This window comes from Psittacula echo (genome assembly GCF_963264785.1).
Source record: "Psittacula echo genome assembly, chromosome: 24".
Taxonomy (NCBI): Eukaryota; Metazoa; Chordata; class Aves; order Psittaciformes; family Psittacidae; genus Psittacula; species Psittacula echo.
Genome location: NC_137759.1, coordinates 3,722,654 through 3,744,300, shown reverse-complemented (window position 1 = coordinate 3,744,300; position 21,647 = coordinate 3,722,654). Strand labels below are relative to the sequence as shown.

Below are 21,647 nucleotides of genomic sequence, written 5' to 3'. Positions count from 1 at the left end.
GTAAAGCATTTTTCAAGATTAACACATTTAACAACAACTGTGGCACAGCCTAACACAAGTCAAACCGCTTTGATCCCTTGCTATCTGCTTCAAGGCTACCACCTACAGTAAGCTTGTATTGAAGAAAGACCAAAAACTTCCTTCAACTATCACTGACCTTAAACACTTCTGTTTGTAGGAAGCAGGAATTCAGCTATGATACTGCAATTGCAACTCCAATTTATCTATACAATAAGCAAAACTGTTTCTAAAGACAGGGAACTGGGCTAACGTCAGACCAGGTCCGAAGCACGGGCACAGTAGCTATCTTTCCTTGACATGGCCATTGGTGAGAGGGGTTCTGTTGTTCAGTGGCTCAGACCCATTCCTCTGGATGTAACTGTTGCTTGTGACGTTGCTGAAATACATGATCCCGTTTTTCTCCTTTTCCCTTATCTTTTCTTTTTCTTCATCCTTGTCGCTTTCTTCTGTGTCACTTCTCATGTCCTTTTCCATCTAAAGAAACACATAAATGAGAAGCAATACAACATACAAGTCTGCGCAAGAAGCAGCGCTGGCTGAGCCACAGGACGAACATTCACCTGCTGCCTCAGATGAATGCGTGCCTCAGCCTTTGGCACACAGTTCTACTGTGTCTTTTCAGCTTTTACATCACCTTTGGAAACAAGATTCTCTCTTGTCTCTTTGATTTCAGTCTCAGTGTAATCCTAGCTGTGATCATGGAATCATGGAATGTTTTGGCTTGGAAGGGACCTTAAAGCTCATCCATTCTGACCCCCTGCCACAGGCAGGGACACCTTCCACTCGAGCAGCTTGCTCCAAGCTCTGTCCAGCCTGGCCTGATAACCATTACAAATTACAGTACTGGTTGAGAAGCAGCACCAAAACACAGACGGCCAGGACTGAGGACAATGACAGGAGACTGAGGAGATCCATACTGCTGCTTTGGGCATAAACATTTGGAAGAAGGATGGGAGAGGCTTTTTCACATGTTGCAAAAGGGCCAAGGAAATGGCTTCTGACCACGCTTGGCCTGGACGGCTGCAGGTTGAGCACACTGCTGTGGCCAGGAATTAGGAAAACAGTAAAATTAGGATTAGGAAAATAATAAAAGGGCATCTTCAATTGTGTCTTCATTTTCTGCCCTGTGAAATTTCTATTTCCTGGTTTGCAAGGAATTTGCTCTGCACAATCTTAAGGGAGGAAAAGGGGACAATATGGATGAAGGTGAGCCTTTAATGCTTTTTCTCAGTTCCCATAACACACAACTCCCCAGTTGGATACTAATAAAACAACTCATCTTGGGCTATGAGGTCAACTCCCACAAGGCACTGACTTTTTACTCCTGGACTGTATCTTCAGCATGTGGCCAATTTAAATGCCATTAGGTCACGCCTTTGATTTTGGGAAGAATTTCATGCTGAGCAGCAGTTTGGTCTCACAGCAAATGATGGGTCAGAAAGAGTGGGAGGCCCTTTCCTTAAGTTTATACAGCTGCATCTCAGGCTTTCATCTAGGGTTGCTCTGTGACTTATGAACAGCACTACCTGGGTGCAGTACTGAATGGATTATGCTTTGGACTTCTTTAGTGCTCCAAACAGTCCAGACAGCTAGTTTAGAAAGAAATATCTACCTGTAGACATTTACAGCACTGTAAGGCAATCCATATGAAACATGTATTAATGATGGGGCAGCGTACCCTAAGCCGAAGACACAAAACTGGGAGGAGTGGCTGATATGCTAGAGGATTGTGCTGCCATCCAGAGGGACCCTGGCAGGATGGAGAAATGGGCTGACAGAAACCTTGTGAAGTTCAGCAGGGGGAAGTGGGAACCGCAGGCATCAGAACATGCTGGGGGCCAACCAGTTTCTCTAGGAAAAACCTGGAAGTCCTGGCAGACACCAAGTTGAACACGAGCCAGCAACGTGCCCTTGCTGTCCCTGGCCTGCATTAGGAGAGGCACTGCCAGCAGGATAAGGTGATCCTTCCCTTGTGCTCAGCACTGGTGAGGCCTCACCTGAAGTGCTGGCTTTCAGTTCTGGCCTCCTCAGTACAAGAGAGACATGGACATACTGCAGAAAGTCCAGTGAAGGGCCATGAAGATGATGAAGGGACTGGAGCATGTCATGGATGAGGGAAGGCTGAGAGAGCTGGGACTGTTCAGCCTGGAGAAGGGAAGGCTCAGGGGGATGTTATCAATGTATATTAACGTGCAGCCAGGCTCTTTGAAGCAGGGCCCAGTGACAGGACAAGAGGCCATGGGTACACCCTGAAACATAGGAGGCTCCCTTTGAACATCAGGAAACACTTCTTTACTGAGCGGGTGACCGAGCACTGGCACAAGATGCCCAGAGAGGTTTTGGAGTCTCCATTCTTGGAAATACTCAAAAGCTGTCAGGACATGGTCCCGGGCAACCTACTTCTAAGTGAGCCAAGGAATATGGATAAAACTTCCATACCTTCCACCCTCAGCCATTCTGTGATTCTGTGATCTCAGTAATGCTGTCATTAAAAATCCTGTACTACAGGGGAAGCACTTTTGCACTGGCCTCGCCAATCACAACTTTCCCTGTCTTATTCTCTTAGTTTTGTTACAAATGCAAATCATCCTGGAGCAAGTGCTGGGACTGGTGGCAAGCAGCCTAGGTGGATCCTCCCTCCCCATGTGATGTACAGGGGACTACAAACCCATCCATACCGTGCCTCTGAGGATGAACATGTAGACCATGTGAATAATTAGGCAGGACCAGAAGATGTGGAGCAACTGCAGAATTATCAGGAGAGCATTCACAAAGTAGTATCCGAAGAAGGGTTGGAATATCTCCATGGAGTAATAGTAGGTATTATAGAGCACTCTGCAAAAGAGAGGGAATTTCAGTGGAGGGAAAGTATGTTGTTAGTATGGCTGTAATTAAGCCCTAGAAAGCTCTGGTCACAGAGGAAGTTTAAGGGCAATCATCACCTTCATATATATAACACATGTAAGCCAATTCCCAGTTTCCCACCAGAAATAAGAGGGTAGAGCCAAGGACTCCTCCTCTGCAATATTCTTCAGGACTTTAAGACTACTGTATGAATTTCAAGGCACGTCACCCTACTTTACCCCAAGGCAGCTGCAACAGCCATGTGCCACTGTGGCCTGTGCAAAGGGCAGGGACATACGCTCAAGGCCTGAAAAGCAAAGGCTGCAGCAAAAGATTCAGCACCCAGCTGAACAATCCTGTCCCTCTGAAGGCAGCTTTTCCATTTCCCTCTCCTGCAGCAGACTCACGTGTAGGGGAAAACGACCAGGCGGCTGATGAGGAAAACAGCTGAGAAGATCATAAAGAGGCTGTCACAAGTTTTTTTCCACTTCATGTAATTGAATATCTTAGTTGGCTGGAAAGAGAAAGAACAATAAAACCGCAGGCCAAGACAGTGAGTGCATCTGCACGTGCCCCAGGGTGCTAAAGAGCTAGATATGACACAATCTGCATGCATCAATCATGCCTCTTCCTGGCTGGTTGCAGGGCCCCCTATCCTGTGTCAAATCAGTACTGAGTTAGCTGGGAAACACCATAATGCCAGGCCCACACTGTGCTAGGTCAAAAGGCACCCTTTGGCTGAAGAGCACCATCGCCTGGCATGTAAGTTGTAGAGCTCACCTCTAGGAAGCAATCAGAAGCATCATGAATGATCATCACCAGGGTCCCAATGCGGATGTAATTGGCACAGTATGAGAAGCTGATCAGGAAGATGGTGGCAGCGTGATGGACTATCTGCTCCTTGAAATCCTGATGAGAAAGGGGACAGCAGTGAATAGAATCCATAATGCACCTTAAATCTCTCTACCCAATGACTAAGAAGCCTCCCACTATAAGGTATTACCCATAGAGCTCTTCTACCAAACACATTCCATAAACACAGGCAACCAAGAGACCAGTTTATGGTGTAAACAGAGGATCTTACAACAAAGAACACCCTCTCCCTCCCCCAGTAATGGTCCCAGGATGATGCAAATCAGAAGACAGAAGAATAAAAGCCAATGATTCAACATCAAGACAGCTTCCTTTCCATCACAAAGCAGTGCCCCGTTTCTACCTGTTTGCACAATCATCTCATACCCCCTTCTTGCTGATGGAGACTCAATCACTCTTTATTTACAAGGGTATATTTGCAGCCTCAATGCTCGTGTATGTAACCATGCAGCACCCTGTGGGGCACTGGCACCTAGGTGCACATGCAGCTTAACTGGCAGAGAACCATCTCTTTTCCCCTCTGAGTGATCAGTGCAGCAAAGATTGAGAACTCTGCAGTAGTTTGTGCCTTTCTGTGTCGGGGTTTGTATTCTCTACTTCTCAGAGGAGAGGGAAGCCAGTGACTGGGAATGGAAAGTCCTGGCAATGAGGAAGGAAAGAGTCCCCCAGAACCCCAGAGCAGCACTATAAACTGCTCTTGAAGATCACTCTCCTCAGTGTTCAGCCTGTGTGTGCTTGATTCTTCCCTAAGGCTTGCCACTCACCTTTCTCTTCACATCAAAGGGCAGGGTGAAGACCAGTGACCAGTAGAAGGAGAGCTCCAGCATGTAGTACCAGAACAGGGAGGACTGGAGGGGCTGTGAGGGAGGGAGAGACAGTGAACTACCCATCAGATAAAGCAGAGCAAAGGCTGGAAGTGAAGGCTCCTTCCTAGCCAAAGAACATCAGAAACCAAACCAACCAAACTGGTTCTTGCAGCTTCAGGGGGGAATACTTCCATTGAACAACACAGTCACTTATGAAATGTCATCTGTGCTGAGGCAAAACCAAATAGCCAGGGAAATTCCACTTCGCTAAATCATGTGGAACTTTTAAGGAACCACCAGGAAGATCCTGACTATTTTGTGTTTCTTTAGCACTGTGCAGATTCCCGAGCAATTTAATTCAGTGCTCTTTCTTTTATCACTAGTATAACCTGATTTGCAAAGACAGTACATGGTTTATAACAGCAGTTTTCCCTCTTGCAGACTCACCTGCTGTGGATATCCTGTCCAGCACTCTCTATGGTCCCAAAGCCAAGGCTTCTGCAAAGAAAACACAACATGACTGTGAGAATGCCAGAATTATTCTTCTCTCATCACCCACCTAATTCCTTCAGTTTTACTACTACAAACCTTGCTGTGTTTTATCAAAGGCAGAGATGGCCACACTGTCTGGAATTCAGTTGCGAAGAGGTTTCCACTACAAGAACTTGCAGCTGCTTGTGACATTACCAGTTTGTGGCTATTGAGCTGAACTTTCACAGGCTGTTCAGCCCAGTCCCAAATAAAATAGCTCAAAGAAGATTTACACCAACTTGTTCTACAAGTCTGGGGGGGCGATGTTTTGAGCGTATTAAATTACAACTATTTCATTAAGAATCTCTGTGGTTTGGACACCACCACTTAAATGTGGTAAAAAGGCTGAAAACTTGTGTGTCAAGAACATGGTTTCTCTTCTAAACGTGAGGCTCCTGCTGTAGTCTGTTGAGTAATGAACCTCTGAGAAGATCCGACTGTGTCCACACTTCATATAAAATTGGCAGCTGAGAACCTGACAACTTAGAAGCTTCCATAAAACCATGGCAACTAAAGGCCCCCAAAGTTCTTCCTGCACGGAGCATGCTCCGACCCTATGCCATGTCCAGATTTGATCAGAGTGATAGGACATATTCTATGCTGCATCTGAAAGGGTAATTGTCTACAACAGTTCTACAAGGCTCCAGATAGCAGAGCTAAGGAGATATTTCTTCTCCCACTGAGCACCTCCTGGTGCATGAGCAGTACAGGAGGGAAGCAGTGGCTTTTAGAAGCAGTGGTAACGAGGCTGTGTAGACACAGCCTCCTGCTGGCTGGAAGTGGGGTTGGGAGTAGGATTTGCAGCAGACACAGGTACAGAACCAGGAGAGAAGTGTGATATAGAATCAGAGAGAACTAAGCAAAAACTCTGAAACTATGGCACACTGTGTGACCTGAACTAGAAAGGAACCCCAGGTCCCTGAATTTCTTTGTTCCTCTACTCTCAGCAAGTAAAGCTGTTTTCTGGTGGCCTCCTGTGAGATAAGTAAGCCCAGAGGAAGCCATGAAGATGCTCCAAGGGCTGAAGCAGCTCTGCTCTGGAGCCAGGCTGAGAGAGCTGGGCTGGGGCAGCCTGGAGAAGAGAAGGCTCCTGAAGGGGAGACCTTAGAGCAGCTCCAGTGCCTAAAGGGGCTGCAGGAAACCTGGAGAGGGGCTTGGGACAAGGGCCTGTAGGGCCAGGCCAAGGGGAATGGCTTTAACCTGCCAGAGGGGAGACTGAGATGAGCTCTTAGGCAGAAGCTCTTCCCTGTGAGGGTGCTGAGGCGCTGGCACAGGGTGCCCAGAGAAGCTGTGGCTGCCCCATCCCTGGCAGTGTTCAAGGCCAGGTTGGACACAGGGGCTTGGAGCAAGCTGCTCCAGTGGAAGGGGTCCCTGCCCGTGGCAGGGGTTGGAGCTGGAGGAGCTTTAAAGGTTCCTTCCAGCCCAAACCATTGTATGGTTCTGCAAGTTCCTACTGCTACCTGGTATTTCTGACTCACAGGACAGAAGTCTTCTGCTTTCAGCTGCTAAGATGAGCTTTAAATACCTGGCTTTTTCTAAAGAAAGAAGGGTGTTCCAGAGGAACAAACGCAGGTTACAATACTGCTGACATTACAAAGTAAACATGTAAAAGTCAGGAAATGTCACATGTAACTAAGCCCTGTTACATTCATTCCTTGTCCTTCTTTTTAGTGTAGTCATTTTGTTACAACTTTAGCTAACACAATAACCTGCTATCTGATCCTAGATCAGCACCTAAAGGTGCTGTCTCTGTAGATGCCTCCCTCTCTCATGAAAATTGGAAGATGTGTACTGAAGAACGACTCTTCTGAAAAGTGAAGATGATCTTTTATTCCTAGAATGGTCAGAACATGCAGAAGAACAGGATTTTGCCTTCAATTTGGATGTACGGATTCACAAAACACTACAACTGGGATTTAGATACTTTCACTCCTCTGCTAACTCATAGAGTACCTTAAATTCTGACTCAAAAGTCAGTCTAAGTTCAGAAGTTCTTCACTTGTTACCATAATGAGAAGTTACAAGCATAGTTTGTGCCTGCAGGCTTGGGAGCTGCAAGTTTTCCATTCCTTAATCCCTCAGAATGTGCCAACGTAAAGCTCACCTAGGGAAGTGGTTCAGTAAGAGAGCCAGGAGAACTTCTAACCTACAGTCAGAGGATGGCCAGTGCCCCTAGTCTCATCTCACTGATCAGAGCACATTCATGGCTTCTATTACCTCTTCTGCCTGTTGAGGCAGTTCAATTTGTATCAAGAGATCCCATTATTTATCAGATTGGAGAAAAGGCAGAGGCATGAGCTTGAATCAACCACACCTTGGGCAAGGAAAACTAATACATAAAATGATTAAATTGCAGTCCATGCTCCAAAGGAAACCTGAGTTTTTACCTTAACAGTATCAGATACAACACACTACCAGGCCCTGCAGCTTCCATCTCAGTAAGTGTTCCATCTCCTAGCCCACAGAAATGTATTTTTACACAATCCCAATTGTCTTCTGCTTTGCCAGAAGAAGAGGCAACCTCTTGGTTTTGAGCTGGAGCGTTTAAAACAAGCACGGTCCAATCTGTGTGTGGTCTCATAAATGTGCTGTGGAGAGGATCCACCCTGACCTGGTGGGAAAACCTCTATGAGAAGGTCTGAAAGGACATGTTTGACAACACGATCTGCAGTTCTTGCAGGCACTGGCTGGGTAGAACAGCAGGTGGCACTGCTCGGGTACTCACATCGTACAGGACAGCGAGTCCAGTGATGAAAGAACTGATGTAAAATGTAAACCTCCAGCTACAAACAAACAAAACAGAGCAGGTTAGAATGCCATTCATTAACCACCCCCCTGCAGTTCTGTGTATCAACCCTACCCCTTCAAAAGAACGGCAGTATTAAGGCAGACATATATCAATATGTCCATAACAGGAGTGGCTCTTTGCATGTCACTGGCACATCCACCAGGTTACAAAGAGCAATTGTTCTGCTTTAAAGATGAAAATACAAGAATCCTGCTGACTAAAATCTCCCAGATAATCATTCCAAACCTTCCCAGCACTGGCAGTCAAACAATGCCGATCTCTCTCCTAGGCTTTGGGGACAGGGCATGCTTAATTCATTATCATGTGAAGTAATGAGTATGTCATGCTTGAGCTCAGTCAGAAGCTGGTAATGGTTTAACCACATTAAACCCACATACAAATAGATATGAACTGCTTGCCAAGTTCAGTGGACAGAGGCAGGTCACCCGATCATACATACATAGTAAGGAATGGAGGGAATTTCACCCCAATGGGATAAACAAGCTGTTAATAAACAAAACACATGAAATCTTCAAAGGAGTCAAACTGTCTAAACCAGTCCTTACATTTCCAAACATCTCCATAACAAATCAGAAGTAACTCCATTCTGAGAGAGAGCAAAACCCTACCTGCCAATGACACCCCCAGGAGCTCCAAGCCAGACATAACCTGTGCAAAGCTACTACATCACAGACAGATTCCTTCTACAGACTGTGCATGGTGACAGAGGGCAGGTGGAAGGACTCCATCTTTACTGAGTCGCAAAAGTATTTACTGTTTCCTCTTTATTGTAAGTGCAGGGAGAACTTAGATTTCATATTCATGGAAGGAGATGAAGCAGATTGCTTTACAACTCCTTGTCCACAGATTTCGTATTTCTAGCTGCAACTACCTGGAATAGTACAAATAAATGAGGGGTTTTAAGCAGGGGTTTTGAATGAGAGATTGAGTGCTAAACGGAGCACAAGGGGATTAGCTCAAAGTTGATGCCTACCCTATGGTTACACACTTCTAGATAGATACATTTTAGGCAGAATACAATCTAGCCCACTGTCTGTGACTTCTGAAAGCAACAGCGTGCAGAACAGTTGCAGAAAAGATGCAGCAGAAGAAATCAGCTCGCACTGAGGCAAAGGGAAGTCACAGGAAAGGCAACAGAAAGGCTATTTTGGAGGCAGCAAAGCAGGAAGAAGCAGTAAGATGCAAAGCAGTAGGGAGTTTTTCAGGTACAACTGTGTTTCAAAGCAGAATGCCAACTTAGAAAGTCAATACCAGAAGTACTATAAGGAATAAAAGTGAGACAGGACTAAAAGGAGACTTGGGAGTGAAAGAAAAGGGGAAAAGCAGCTCTGTTCCAGTAACAGAGAAACAGCAGAGAGTTGCAAAAGAACTGCAACCCATGTGGGGCAGGAAAGACGCAGGATGCTCTCTGTATAAGAGTGGAGGGCAGGCTGGGGAGATGCCGGAGCTGGGATGCTCTCTGCATAGGAGTGGGGGCCAGGCTGGGGAGCACTGAGCTACCCATGGAACTCAGCTCTGGTAGAAGGCCCCTGCTGCTCATGGCTTGTGCTGCTGCTCACCAGGCCTCGCAAAACTTCTTGGTCAGGCTGGGTCTGTCCGTGTTCCTCCGGCGCCGGAACCACCTCTCCACCTTCCTCAGTGGCAGGTCACACTGCTTGGCCAAACCGAGCAGCTCGCCCTGGAAAAGAGGTGAGAAAGCAGGGTTCAGACCCAGCGTGGAAGGTCAGATGTGGCAATACGGGCATCTTGTCTGACTCAGCACAGAGGCCAGCTGGAGGCTCCTGACAAACCCAAATCTGGTCATTCTAAGGCATTCTGCAGCAAGCTGTCCGGTCTTAGCGTAAAGATCTCAGAGAGCAGAACATCTCCGTCTCCTGCGGCTGGCTGGTGGTGGGTGGCCAGTGCTTTAGTGGTTCCTGCTGCTTCACTGAGCTTCCAAACATGAGTGGCATTACCCAACTTCAGAATTCTGTGTAATTCTGTGCACAACAATAAGACACGAGGGCTAAATCTAAAGGAAAGCAAAGGGAGAAAGGACTTACCTCGCCAGGGTTCTTGCAGCGTGTACTGTAGAATGCTTCCAGCACAGGGTTGGGCTGAGCTTTTGGTCTCTGCTTGTCTCTCACACCCAGTTTGCTACTGAGGGGCAGGGCTATGGCTCTACAACAGAAAAGATAAAGGCTCAGCCAAAAACAGAACAGTGATTTCTGATATTGCAGCACCGTTTAAACATGATGTACTACATCCCAGCTGCCTCCCACAGTTTGAATTGAAGCACAAGTATCATGCCAAGTGCGTAAGATGGATAAAGAAACGGAGAAGAAAAAAACCCCCAAATTTACAGCAAAACCAGTGGGACTTGTCCTGACCTCTGTGCTCACATAAGGTTGGGAAATGCTATATCCTGCTCTGCCAACTTCTGAATCCACCATGCTTGGTCATCCAGGATTATGGCACTAAGCCCAGGCACACAAAGCCAGCCGCAATACCTATCAGTGCTCTCTGGCTTGCTTGCAGCTTGTGCACAATTACATGTTGTTGATAAGGCCTTAATGATAAGGCCACTGCTCCATCTAAAACCCTGAACATACACAGCATCCACTCAAACTCAGGACTTGGCTCAGGATCGAGATGGAGTCTCTATCATATGTGTGATATGAATGCAGAAGAAAGGTCCTGCTGAAACAGGAGGTCACTTGGTCTCCACTGGAGTAACTTAGCTCTGCTTTCCTAATGCAAGTCAAACATAGGTTGTAAAATAAAGACATAGCAACTAGAAACACAGCCACAAGGATGCTTGTGCTAGCTGTGCATCTTCAGCCCTTCACAGGGCAACAATGCAGGGCAAAAATACTGCATAAATAGAAAATAACCAAGTGGTAACAAAACTGGGCATGGAATTGCTGTGCTCAACAATTCAACTCCTCTACTACACACACTCTTCTCTCCCTCACCAATGGTGTGCAGTGAGGTCCAACCAATTTTCCACTAGAGCAGCTTGCTCCAAGCCCCATCCAAGCTCTGCAGTAGGTCTTGGCTCTTAAGTTAAGTGGTTCCTTGAAGTGGGCCTGAGCTTTCTTTTTGAAAAGCAAGTCATTGAATACAAGCTCCTCTGAAGAAGATGTAACAAGTTCTGCTGCTGAAGAAGAACCTTATTGCGCCTTCTTATCAGTCCACATCAGGAACTGAAAGGTCTGAACTCTTCCAGACACATTAAAGAGAACTTTCCTGCCAGGTGTCAGGGCAGTTTGCCAATGAGCATTTTAATGGGAAAACCATTTCAATTCTCCTGACCGATTTCTTAGCTTTGTTTTATCCCTGTCTTCTCTTCTCCTTCCTGCTGGCTTGTTACGGTCATGGCATAAAATCTCACTATAACAGAAACAAGGCAGCTGCAGTTGATGAAGACAGGGTGTAATTAACCAAAGTCACAATTACTTTGTTGTTAAGATTTTAACCATCAGTTATGGGACCAATCCTATTTTGATGACCATCATTGAGAAATCAAGGCCTGAACTTCTTCCTAAGGGACGTTTGTACATGTTGGATGTATGCTCTGACTCAGTTTTCATTTAAATCTGGTTCCAAGCACAACCCTAAGAGGATGATGCTGGTACTGATTTCAACATCACAGATTCATCATCTCAGCTGCAGGGATGGTCTCATCATGGCAGCTTATCAACTGTCTGGAAGACAGAAAGAGGAAATCTAAGGACTAATCAGTACCACTCTCCACAGGTAGGCAAGGCAAGACACAGAAAGACGATTCTCATCCCAAGCCTACTTCTCCACCAGTGAGCTTCTTGTACTCCATGGTTTACACAGGAAAGTTCACACTAAGCCATTTCATTCAGCAAGCACCAAAGAACAAACTGTCTCGTGCAAAACCTGCTCAAATTGAAACTAAATGGATTCATCATGAAGGGGCATAAAGGATGCTCCCCCACCGTGCAAAACGAGGCTACGCGGCTCCTGCAGAGGCTTCTGAGTTACCACCAGATACAAGAAATAATGGAACTTTGGGGAGTGGGGTTTCTGCCTCTCCCACAAATGTTTTTGAATTTACCAGGATACCCCTCTGTAAGCACCTTCTAGTAGTAAGAAATGCAGAACCAGGGACAGCAGCAACTGGAACCTGTATTCTTCTAAGTGCACAATCTCTTTTAGCTTCATGCTTGCCCTTTTCAGAAGAAAGGGTATCCTCTTCTTTCTTCTCATTCTAAGTACACATTCCCTGCGGATCAACAGTATCTCTTTCTTTCCTTGATCATCCCATGGCTCCTGTGCAGATGCAACCCTCCTAAGAGACCTCATCTACTTGGATTCAAATTCACCGACCTTGGCTTTCAGTTCCCCAACATCCCCAAATCACTGGTCAAGTCTAAAATCACACAATTAAATTGTATGTACATCCTGGCTTTGAACTTTCTGCTTTACTGTCCCTCAAAAGCACTCCAGTTCCCACATTTGCCTAACCATACACGCAAGAAACACTTTGCAATGGAAGCTTTGCCTCCTTCATAATCGTGGCACTCCCAAGAATTTGGTTTTTAAAGAAAAGGGCCTCAAACATTAGAGGAGAGAAGCAGAGTGAAGTTCTGCTAAGGTATACAGGTGCCTAAAACCAGCCTCCAAATCATGGGTGCAGGACGTGTCACCTACTCACAAGCGCAATCTGGAAACATCAAAGGAAGAGGAGAGGCTCCCAAATTCCAGGCCCCTTCTTTTGTCAGGACATCATTACCAACTCCCCTGCTTCAGGGTCATGGCAAAGACCAGAGGCACCGCAGAGGTAGGAAGGTTTCTGCTCTCCAGCGCTGAATGCCCCAGTTCTGCACCTTCCCAAGAGCAAACAGCCTCCCAGAAGAGTTGCTTCACCCAAGTGTGAGCTGTTTCTTCTCCCCAAGGGCTGCACCCACGTCCTCAGCTCTCCCAGGCCCCACCCAGCTATCGCAGGCCCTCTTCCCACAGCCACCACCTAATCCACAGCATAAATGGTTCTTAAAAGGATGTCAGTCTCAGTTTATCCCGGTTCAACCAGCAGATGCCAAGGAGAAGAAATCCATGCTCGAGGAAGCGGGGTCCTTCCCAGGTTTGATCTCCAAACAAAGAAGATGGATCCATTGGCTAAACACAGTGGCTGATGCAGCTGCTGAATGAGAGATTGCAGAAAACCCTCTGGGCTTCTCCTCCTCTCAGTATTTTCCTGGAGTTGGGACACAGACGAATGACATGAACACATTACGGTGCTTCTGAAACCCCAGAGCAGGCACAAGCAGGAACACAGAGTGTCTTTAGAGAAAAAAAATGCTTTGCATCCTTGCACAGTTGCATGTAAAATAGGTGAGGGCAGAATAAACTGCCAGAGCCCAAGCTAAAACCACCAAACTTGAACCTGTATACTGGTTACGTACATTCATTTTGACTTACAGACCAGATGTACAAAGCCACTAGTCAAGGCCATTTACATGGAGAAGCAGAAATAACACACACATCCTTTCAGTGTGCAATTCTTAACTTTTGTGCAGGTTGTCTGAAAGAGGGATACTGTCACTGTACACACGAGGTAACAGCAACAGAGGACCTGGTTCATACCTCCCATTCACTAGGGGAAGCTTTCTTCTCTGGCATGAACTGCACATAACACAGCAATGATTGAGAATGAGAAAACGCCATGCTGAAACAAATGACTGCAGAAGAGTTAAGACAAACAAGAACACAGCTCAGAACACTGGCTTGTAATTTGCAGTGGTAAGGTATTGGTCTGATTATAGGCTTCCTGGGCCTGCGATACTATCTTTTTCTAAGGGTGTAACAAGAAGCTTTTATTTAATGAAGTTTGTGAATCAAAACAGCTTTAAAATTAATAAGTCGCACCAAGCCTGGGGAAAGTCTGCCAGCTGAGGCATCGCTTGGATGGGAAAGCAAAAAGATCTTTGAACCTGGCCATAAGCATCTTAAAGCAGATGTAAAAGATATTTAGATTGACTAGCAGCAGTGTGGCAAAAAGAAGGGGGATAAAGGATCAGAGTCACAGAAGCACAGAATTGATGCTGAAAGGGACCTCTGGAGATCACCCAGCCCAACCCCTGCTGCTCAAGCAGGGTCAGCTCCAGCAGGCTGTAGAGGACTGTTTTTAGCTGGGTTTTAAGTATCTCCATAGGTGGAGACTCCATTCCCCCTCTGGGGAACCTGTTCCAATGTCTGACCATCCTCAAAGTAGCAATACATTTCCATATGTTCAGCTGGAGCATCACGCATTTCTGTTTGTGTCCATTCCTTCTCCTCCTGCCGCCGGACCTCACTAAGTATAAATGATCTCCTTCTTCTTCCTGTTCCTGTCTTGTACTGGGGAGCCTAGAACTGGAGAGTCCTGGTCAATGCAGGACACAGGCTTAATCTCCAACTTCACACTGCAAACGTGTCCAAGGCACTGACGGACAGTGAGTACTTGAAGGAGTTCTGGATCCAACCCTGTCTTGTGGACCAGCAAGATAAAAACGTGAGTCACTTGTGTCTTAATGGTTACCCTACAGCACCCTGGTTCCCACATCAGTGGAGGTAACCAAGACATCTCTGTCCTTGGGAAAGAGCATGGTAAAATCCATGGAATTCCTGGAATGAACACTAAACATATTGTTTACAAAGAAGAGATCTGGACTCCAATTTTGTATCAGCATAAAATGATTATTTAAAGAATCATTGACGTATCTGTGTTTACAGAAAAATCCTGGCTCTAATTGGGGTTTTCATTAAAAACATTTTCATCACAACAGAGCTCTGAATCATTTCAGCTTCTACCAACTTTTCCAATCTGTTCCTGATAGCACAGAGAATCTGCAGAAGAAACATCTTCCTAACCTGCAGAGGTGTGCTTCCATCTGTCATCTTTCTTTTTAAATAGATGACACTTTAATTGTCTTGCCTTTTTCTAAGCTTCAAAGCACTGTAGATCTGACTAAACTATTTCAGAGGATTACCTCTTCCATCAGCAGCAAGGAACAGGGATTTTTCAGTCCAGTGAGAATCACTTTGAAGAGTATTCAGGATCATGAAAGGGGACTTACTCTGCAGTCTTCACAATGGCTGACACTATGGTAAATCTCAGTTACCCACCAGCAAATCATATTGTGTTGCAGACACCATGCAAACTATAGACTAAACTGCATAAGGCAATAGCACCAGCTCAGGATCTTACGAAACTCTGGGTCCATGAACCCTGCAGGATTTCTTTGCCATAACCCCCAAATTTTCTGTGCTGAAGAGTAATATGCAAAACACTTAGATGGTTCTGGAAAGAAAGAAGCAGCTACAAATGTCTTTACATGGCACCCCTAAGGGAATGACACTCCTGACTCCAGAGCAGTGGGTCTGTGACATGCACATATTTGTGCGGCTGATCCTGAGGTCAGATGACTCAGCCTAATCTAAGGCATCTTACTGAGGCTTGTCTGTCAGGTGTGATACCCCAGGTCCTCATTACCCACGATAAAGGAGACTTAACTGTATTTGGGTAGTCTAAATATGGTTCCCGCTGCACTCGACCCAGAAACTGCCACTAATATGCAACAAAACACAAAACAGCTTGTCTGCCTTCTAAAACACAAGCATAAAGCTCATTTAGGGCCTATCTGGTTTAACTCACATGGCTCATAATCAGACCTTAAAGGTAGGTTTTGTGTTCTATGTTCAACACACTACTTTAGCCAGTACACATGGCTGAAAAGGAAACGCTGAAAAATGTCCCTCAGCAGACTTTATGAGCTGGAATTTCTGTGGACCTCTTCAGTCATACACTGGCCCAGACACTAAAGTCAGCTTTTGGACCTGAACTGCCAGCATTAACCCTAAAAACCCCCAAAGAGCACTAAATAACTTACCTTTCAAAGACACAGCGAATGACAACCAAGATTAAAGCAAAAGGGATACTGAGCAGGACATCACGAGGCTGAGGGTAATGGACATCTTCAGACTCTTGCATGTCCTCCCAAGTGATTCCTGGGGGCAGCCAGAACTCATGGTGCCAGAGCCACTCATAGAGAGAGTGTGCCATCCTGGAAGGAAGAGAGAGCAGAATGAACTGAGGGCAGCCTTGCACCCAGCAAACCTGTCAGCACAAGCCACTGAAGTAAGGAAGGATTACACAAGCTCGCTGAGCTTGCATCTGGCTGTGAAAGCAGAAGAGGTGTGGATTGCACCAGTGCCCAAAGAACTGATAACCTGCTCCCAGATTTTTTATCAGGTGGCTCGGTGACTCCTGGCACAGAACCAAAAAAGGGCTAAAATGGAGAGAAATGCCTCAGAATTCAACAGGGTCATTCTCAGCAAGGTGTATCTGAAGGTTTTCACTTGAATACTGCAGCTTCTCCAGTTGACAGCTTCCTTTGTAGAGACTGACAGCTTGGTACCATGAGGATGCAGCAAGTCTGCTCCAGGGCTGGCTGCCAGCTGTCCTTTCATATGCACATATCTGTGTTCTTTAGTCTTTGATCTTTTGCATTTGTTTCTATTTATACACTGTGGCTGCCCCATCCCTGGCAGTGTTGAAGGCCAGGTTGGACGGGGCTTGGACCAACCTGCAGGAAGGTGTCCCTGCCCGTGGCAGGGGTTGGAACTGGATCAGCCTGAAGCTCCCATCCAACCCAAACCAGTCTGAGATTCTACGACTGCAGTTCCACTTTGTGTACGTGTGCATGCATTATAACTAATGCTATTCTGAAACTTCACCTTTGAAAAAGAAGGAAAGATCCATCTTTTCCTTGAAATGATTAAGGAAAATACTTCCAGGTAAGAAGTTTTGTGCTACGTGGTAAGCTGGATTTGTAATGCAATTTCAAAGACCATGCCTGAAGGTGGGGTTTACATACATGATCAGAGCAGCATAAAAGGCAGTGGGATGGGTGTAACAAAGAATTCAACATGAAAATACTGCTGTGAGATAATTCTACCCCATACACAAATATGAACTGCACCACCCTCCAACAGAGGCTGCTCATTCTAGCTGATATCAACAAACATCCCAAACACAAGCTCTGAACAGAAGTCAAACAAGGTTTGGGCAGGCATAGAACAAGGAAAGAGGAAACAGGGGAATGAGATGCCACTGAGCTCATCTGAACAGCACACATAAAATGCTACCTTACAAACAAAGGGGAAAAGCATGTAACTCAGATAATGCATGTAATTTAGGTAGCAAGTGTCTGACCTGAATATCACAAAGCATCTCACCTGGTGGAGGCCCAAGCCCTGGTCTGTTTTCTGCCAGGAGAACTGCTTAACAGGCTGGCTGCCGTGCTCAGCCTCAGAGCATGTGAACCATGCTTATAGGATGTCCCCAAATCATCTATAGACTGTGTGAACACAAAGCTCTACAGTTGCAGTGCAGAAAGTACCTATGTCCGAGTAAACTGTGCAAGCATGGGCTTATCCTACAATGAATTCAACACACCAGCACTACGAAGCATGGTGACAGTGTTCCAGAACGGCTCATGCTCATCAGATACATACTGGATATCAGCTTGGAGAAGTCAGGTTCCTACGCAAGGTGCCTGAATTACAAAGAGCTTTTTAAGGCATGAAAGACGCCAACCTCAGAGGTGTTGGTAAACCTTATTACCTGTTAAAAATCTCCGCTCTTGTCAGCAAAAGCATCAGGAACACCTAGAACTGCATTTCCCCCCTGCTTCAGCTCTGCAGGAACCATGTGGTCAGTAGTCCAGGGTTCTCTGCCAGTGCAAAGGCAGCAGGCAGGTTAGGGAAAGCTGCCACAATAGCGAGCTTTGCAATTACACAACCAAGGAGTCTCCCTCCAGAACACGAGATGTCTGGCAGCAGCACAAAAAGCTGCAACACATGCTTGGTAAAGCTGAACTCTGCCAAGGGCTCTCTGTGGGGAAGATATAAAGCAATCCTTCCAATTTGCTTAGGGGAAATATTCTTAGACTCAAAGTGCTAAGGAAGTAAACAGCCATTATCTAATATACTCTCATGTGCTAACTATATATAGCCAGGATCACCTTCCTGGAAGACTTCTTTATGTCTGCAGCTATCTTTACACATGGTGAAAATACAGAGATGGCTTCATATAGTAAGGGCAGAAGTTTCTTTCTGCAATTCACACAGGCCAAGTTCCCAAGTGGAGGCAGCTGGAAAGCTGAAGACAATGGTGTGTCTAAAATGTCCTTTGAGCACTCACAGGAAAGCATCAGCAGGCCCCTTTCTTTCTCCAAAGCTCTTTATGCCTCACAGAGCATCCTGTGTTATTGGTTGGAGCTTTGTAATAATACACAGCACCAAGCCCTCCAGCACTGAATGCAAGTGTAACAGAGACAGCCTCTCACACGGACAAGTTCAGCAGGAACAGAGGGAAAACCCTGTAGTACATGCTCCCCTACTTGACACTGAACACATCAGCATTAGGAGTTCACGCAGTGCTCAAGGCCAGGTTGGAAAGGGCTTGGAGCAACCTGGTCTAGTTGAAGGTGTCCCTGTCTGTGGCAGGGGGGCCCTTCCAGCCCAAACCATTCCATGATTCTATGACAAGGCTAAAAGGATTGAAACAATTGGACTTTGTGCAACCCAGCAGCCCTATCCACATACTTACTTTGTTCATACTTGCCTTTCCTTTGTTTTTAAACTTAGGGGTTTTATCTGAATCCTTAGCGTTACAAAGGTCTCTGCTGACAGGCTGCACTGAGCTGCCCAAGGAAAGCCCGTGGTGGCCGGCAGGAATGCACCTACAGCACCTGCACATTGCAGCAAAGAGCAGCACTGAAAGGCTTCCTGAACCCCGAGCCACAGACAGGAACTGGTACTGAAACCCCTTACGGAGAGATTTATGTCCAGGTTCATTTGCAAAGCACAGCGTCTAGCTAGAAAGGTCACTCTGTGTCTCATAGAGAAAATGGCTAAGCAGGTTTAGCCAGAAAATGTAACTGTGCTGACATGGTCAAAGAGTTATTCTGCTGATTCACTTAGAGAATCAATTCCCAAACTAAACATTAAAATATAGGCACATGAATACTCATGTGGATTTACATATGTGAATATTAGAGATAAGGGTGGAGAAAAAAGAGAGAGCAGACTGACGAGTCTTTGTGGAAAACTGGATAATCACCCTCTCACTTTAATGATGACCTGGTGTAGGTACCTACCCTACAGTTTAGACTCACAGAGTGGTTTGGGTTGAAAGGGACCTTAAAGCTCATCCAGTTCCAACCCCTGCCATGGGCAGGGACACCTTCCAATAGAGCAGCTTGCGATGGTAATTTTGGTCTTTGCTGTAGGAATTCCCACCCCAATAGCACAGAAGATTCAACTTCTCTCCAAATTCCCGCATAGCACTCACTAAGTTGTTTTCTCATCCTTTCTGTCTCAGAAAGCTGTTTATTTTAGGAACGTCCAAGACTTCATTGGGCCACTTTCAGCTGTTTGCTATGACAAGCAACAATGATCCCCTCATTAGGGGTACCAAGCTGTATTAGTGGTGTTTCTGCATCAATTGTTCATACTAGAAAGCTTTTCCTAAGCCCTCTGGTAGGTACATAATAACCCCAATAAAGAATGTGAATGAGAGGAGTGTCTAGCATAAACATCCATGTTTTTAATACAAAGCTCTGCTGTTAGCCCCCAAATACAGAACTTAGCCCACTGTGCTATTTCATTCCTCTTAGTCTGACTATGAAGGCCTTCCAGTTCTTGATGATACCAGAGCTGGTCCATTGTCTGTAGGTGGATTATACAAGGTTTGTGGGTGAACAACGCCACAGGCACAGACAGCTCCAAAGTGGCTCTGGGCCAAGCTTAGGTCTGCCAAGTCTTATTTAGCTTCAGTGCAGCATCATACTAATGACATTGCTGCCAGAACCAGCACAGGTATTCCTGCCAAAGACTTCCTGGTAAAGGCAGTTTCCCAGGACTTAAATAACCACCAGCAGCACAGTGCTGCCACGGGGGAAGTGCTCAGCTGATGTGGAAGCAGCCACATTACTGCTTCATTCAAGTTGGTTTATGTTTGTCATGAGGCTAGGGCTGAGATAATGAAAACCCACAAAGCCACTTAGATCTTGATGTGCTGGAAACCACAACGGAGAGGCTTGTCCTTTCTGTCTTAGAAGAAGCTGGGGTCAAGAAACAGAGTCCTCTGGTTCTGAACACCCTGATCTAGTTGAAGATGTCCCTGCTCATTGCAGGAGGGTTGGACTAGATGACTTTTGAAGGTCCCTTCCAACCCAAACTATTCTATGATTCTATTATATTTATAATGGTTCTCTGCTATTTTAAATTGGAAGAGCCACTGTATTCCAGTCCTACTCTGGTCAATTCTTCCTGAACAGCGTCCAAAGGCCATAGCTGAAATTCATTCAAGAAAAACGGCTCTCTAAGAATGTCCTCCCATGGCAAACAATCAAACCAAACCAAACCACCACCAAACCCACACCACTTTCCTTACAGTTCCAGCCCATGAATCACCACTGACCATCACTCTCGTGGCATGCTCTCTCCTCACTCTGTCCAAATAACTGCCCTACAAACCCACCTCCATTTCTTTGAACATCTTTTGGAGATGATTAGAAGTCTGTTTGCTCTGGCCATAACTGATGCAGAATCCCCAGACACATGGATGGATTCTGGTATGAACCTTGGGTACCGATCTCTCTTTACCTGCATCTAATTCGACTTCGTTTCTCTTCTGCACCCCAGCTTTCTCATCTCTCTCTTGCAATGACCAGTTATCTTCAACTTCCTGGCTTTCAGATGTTCGCCTCACCTAGATCTACCAGCTGACATTTCCTAGTGATCTATTTCATGTCTGCTGCCCACCCATGCATCAATTCATTTTGCTGTTCTTCAACTGCTTCAAGGAACTTCCCACCATTTGCTTACTTCCCCCACCAGTCCACCAGCAGCTTGATTCTTCACTGCTAACTTTAAAAGCAGAAAGGTAAAATTCACCTCCAAACCCCTTTGCCTAAGAAAACATCTCCTTTTAGCCCTCTAAGAGCTGGCTTGCCCTGCCTTGCTTCCTAGACTTCCCAGCTTTTCATCAACATTAACCCTATCTCACACTTTGGTGCATGCTGGACATGTGCTTCCCCGTTCCAAGGCAACAATTTTCATATTCAACCTCTTTTGAGAGATCGTTGCCCCAGAAAAAGCATAAAATGCTCAAACAAATGCTACAAGTTGCAAACAAAAAGCCCAGCAAGCAGGCAAACTTGCTTACCTAGCTCTGCATCTTCCTTAGCCAGCATAAAATACTTACAAACTTCCATACCTTGTGCCCCGCTTAGCAGTTCCTTTGCTGCTGGGTTGCTCTGCCTGCGAGTGTCTGACTCCCGAGCAGATTGCCAGGTCTGACCCACAGCGCAGGTGCCAGGCTGATGTCACCCATTCACATCAGGATGCAAATGAGACAGCTCTACTCATTCCATCATCCCTCACCGAGAGGGATGAGGACAGCTCCCTGGGTTTGCCCAGGAAAAAACAAGTACTGGTTTAACCAGTTAAAAACAAGAAAAGGCACCGAGTGCTTTCTGGCTTCACCATGCCCCTGGTCAGAAGGTATTCAGAGCAGCAGGCCCAAGTTCTCTTACTCTCCCTTTTACTGCCAATGTACTTTCAACAGAAGCCCTTCTGTTTGCCCTCACTCCAGCTAAGGTCTGGCTTTCCTATCTCCATTCATCTACACACAGGCAACACTTCTATATTCCTCCTGGCCGTCCACCCCCACTTCCACCGTCCTGATCCTTCCATTCTGTGTT

The 21,647-nt window shown here is 46.0% G+C and overlaps 1 protein-coding gene across 1 annotated transcript; it reads right to left on the bottom strand.

Moving 5' to 3' along the window:
* Window positions 1-219: 219 nt before the first annotated feature.
* On the bottom strand, window positions 220-21,277 carry CERS4 (ceramide synthase 4; the record flags this gene model as incomplete). The annotated part of the gene is given in 13 exon segments (XM_080633992.1): window positions 220-495; window positions 2,700-2,856; window positions 3,273-3,379; window positions 3,646-3,774; window positions 4,503-4,595; window positions 4,992-5,042; window positions 7,801-7,858; window positions 9,444-9,562; window positions 9,927-10,044; window positions 15,765-15,938; window positions 17,113-17,154; window positions 21,145-21,205; window positions 21,208-21,277. Coding segments are annotated over 13 exon segments (1,371 nt in total). The 3' UTR covers window positions 220-303.
* Window positions 21,278-21,647: the final 370 nt, after the last annotated feature.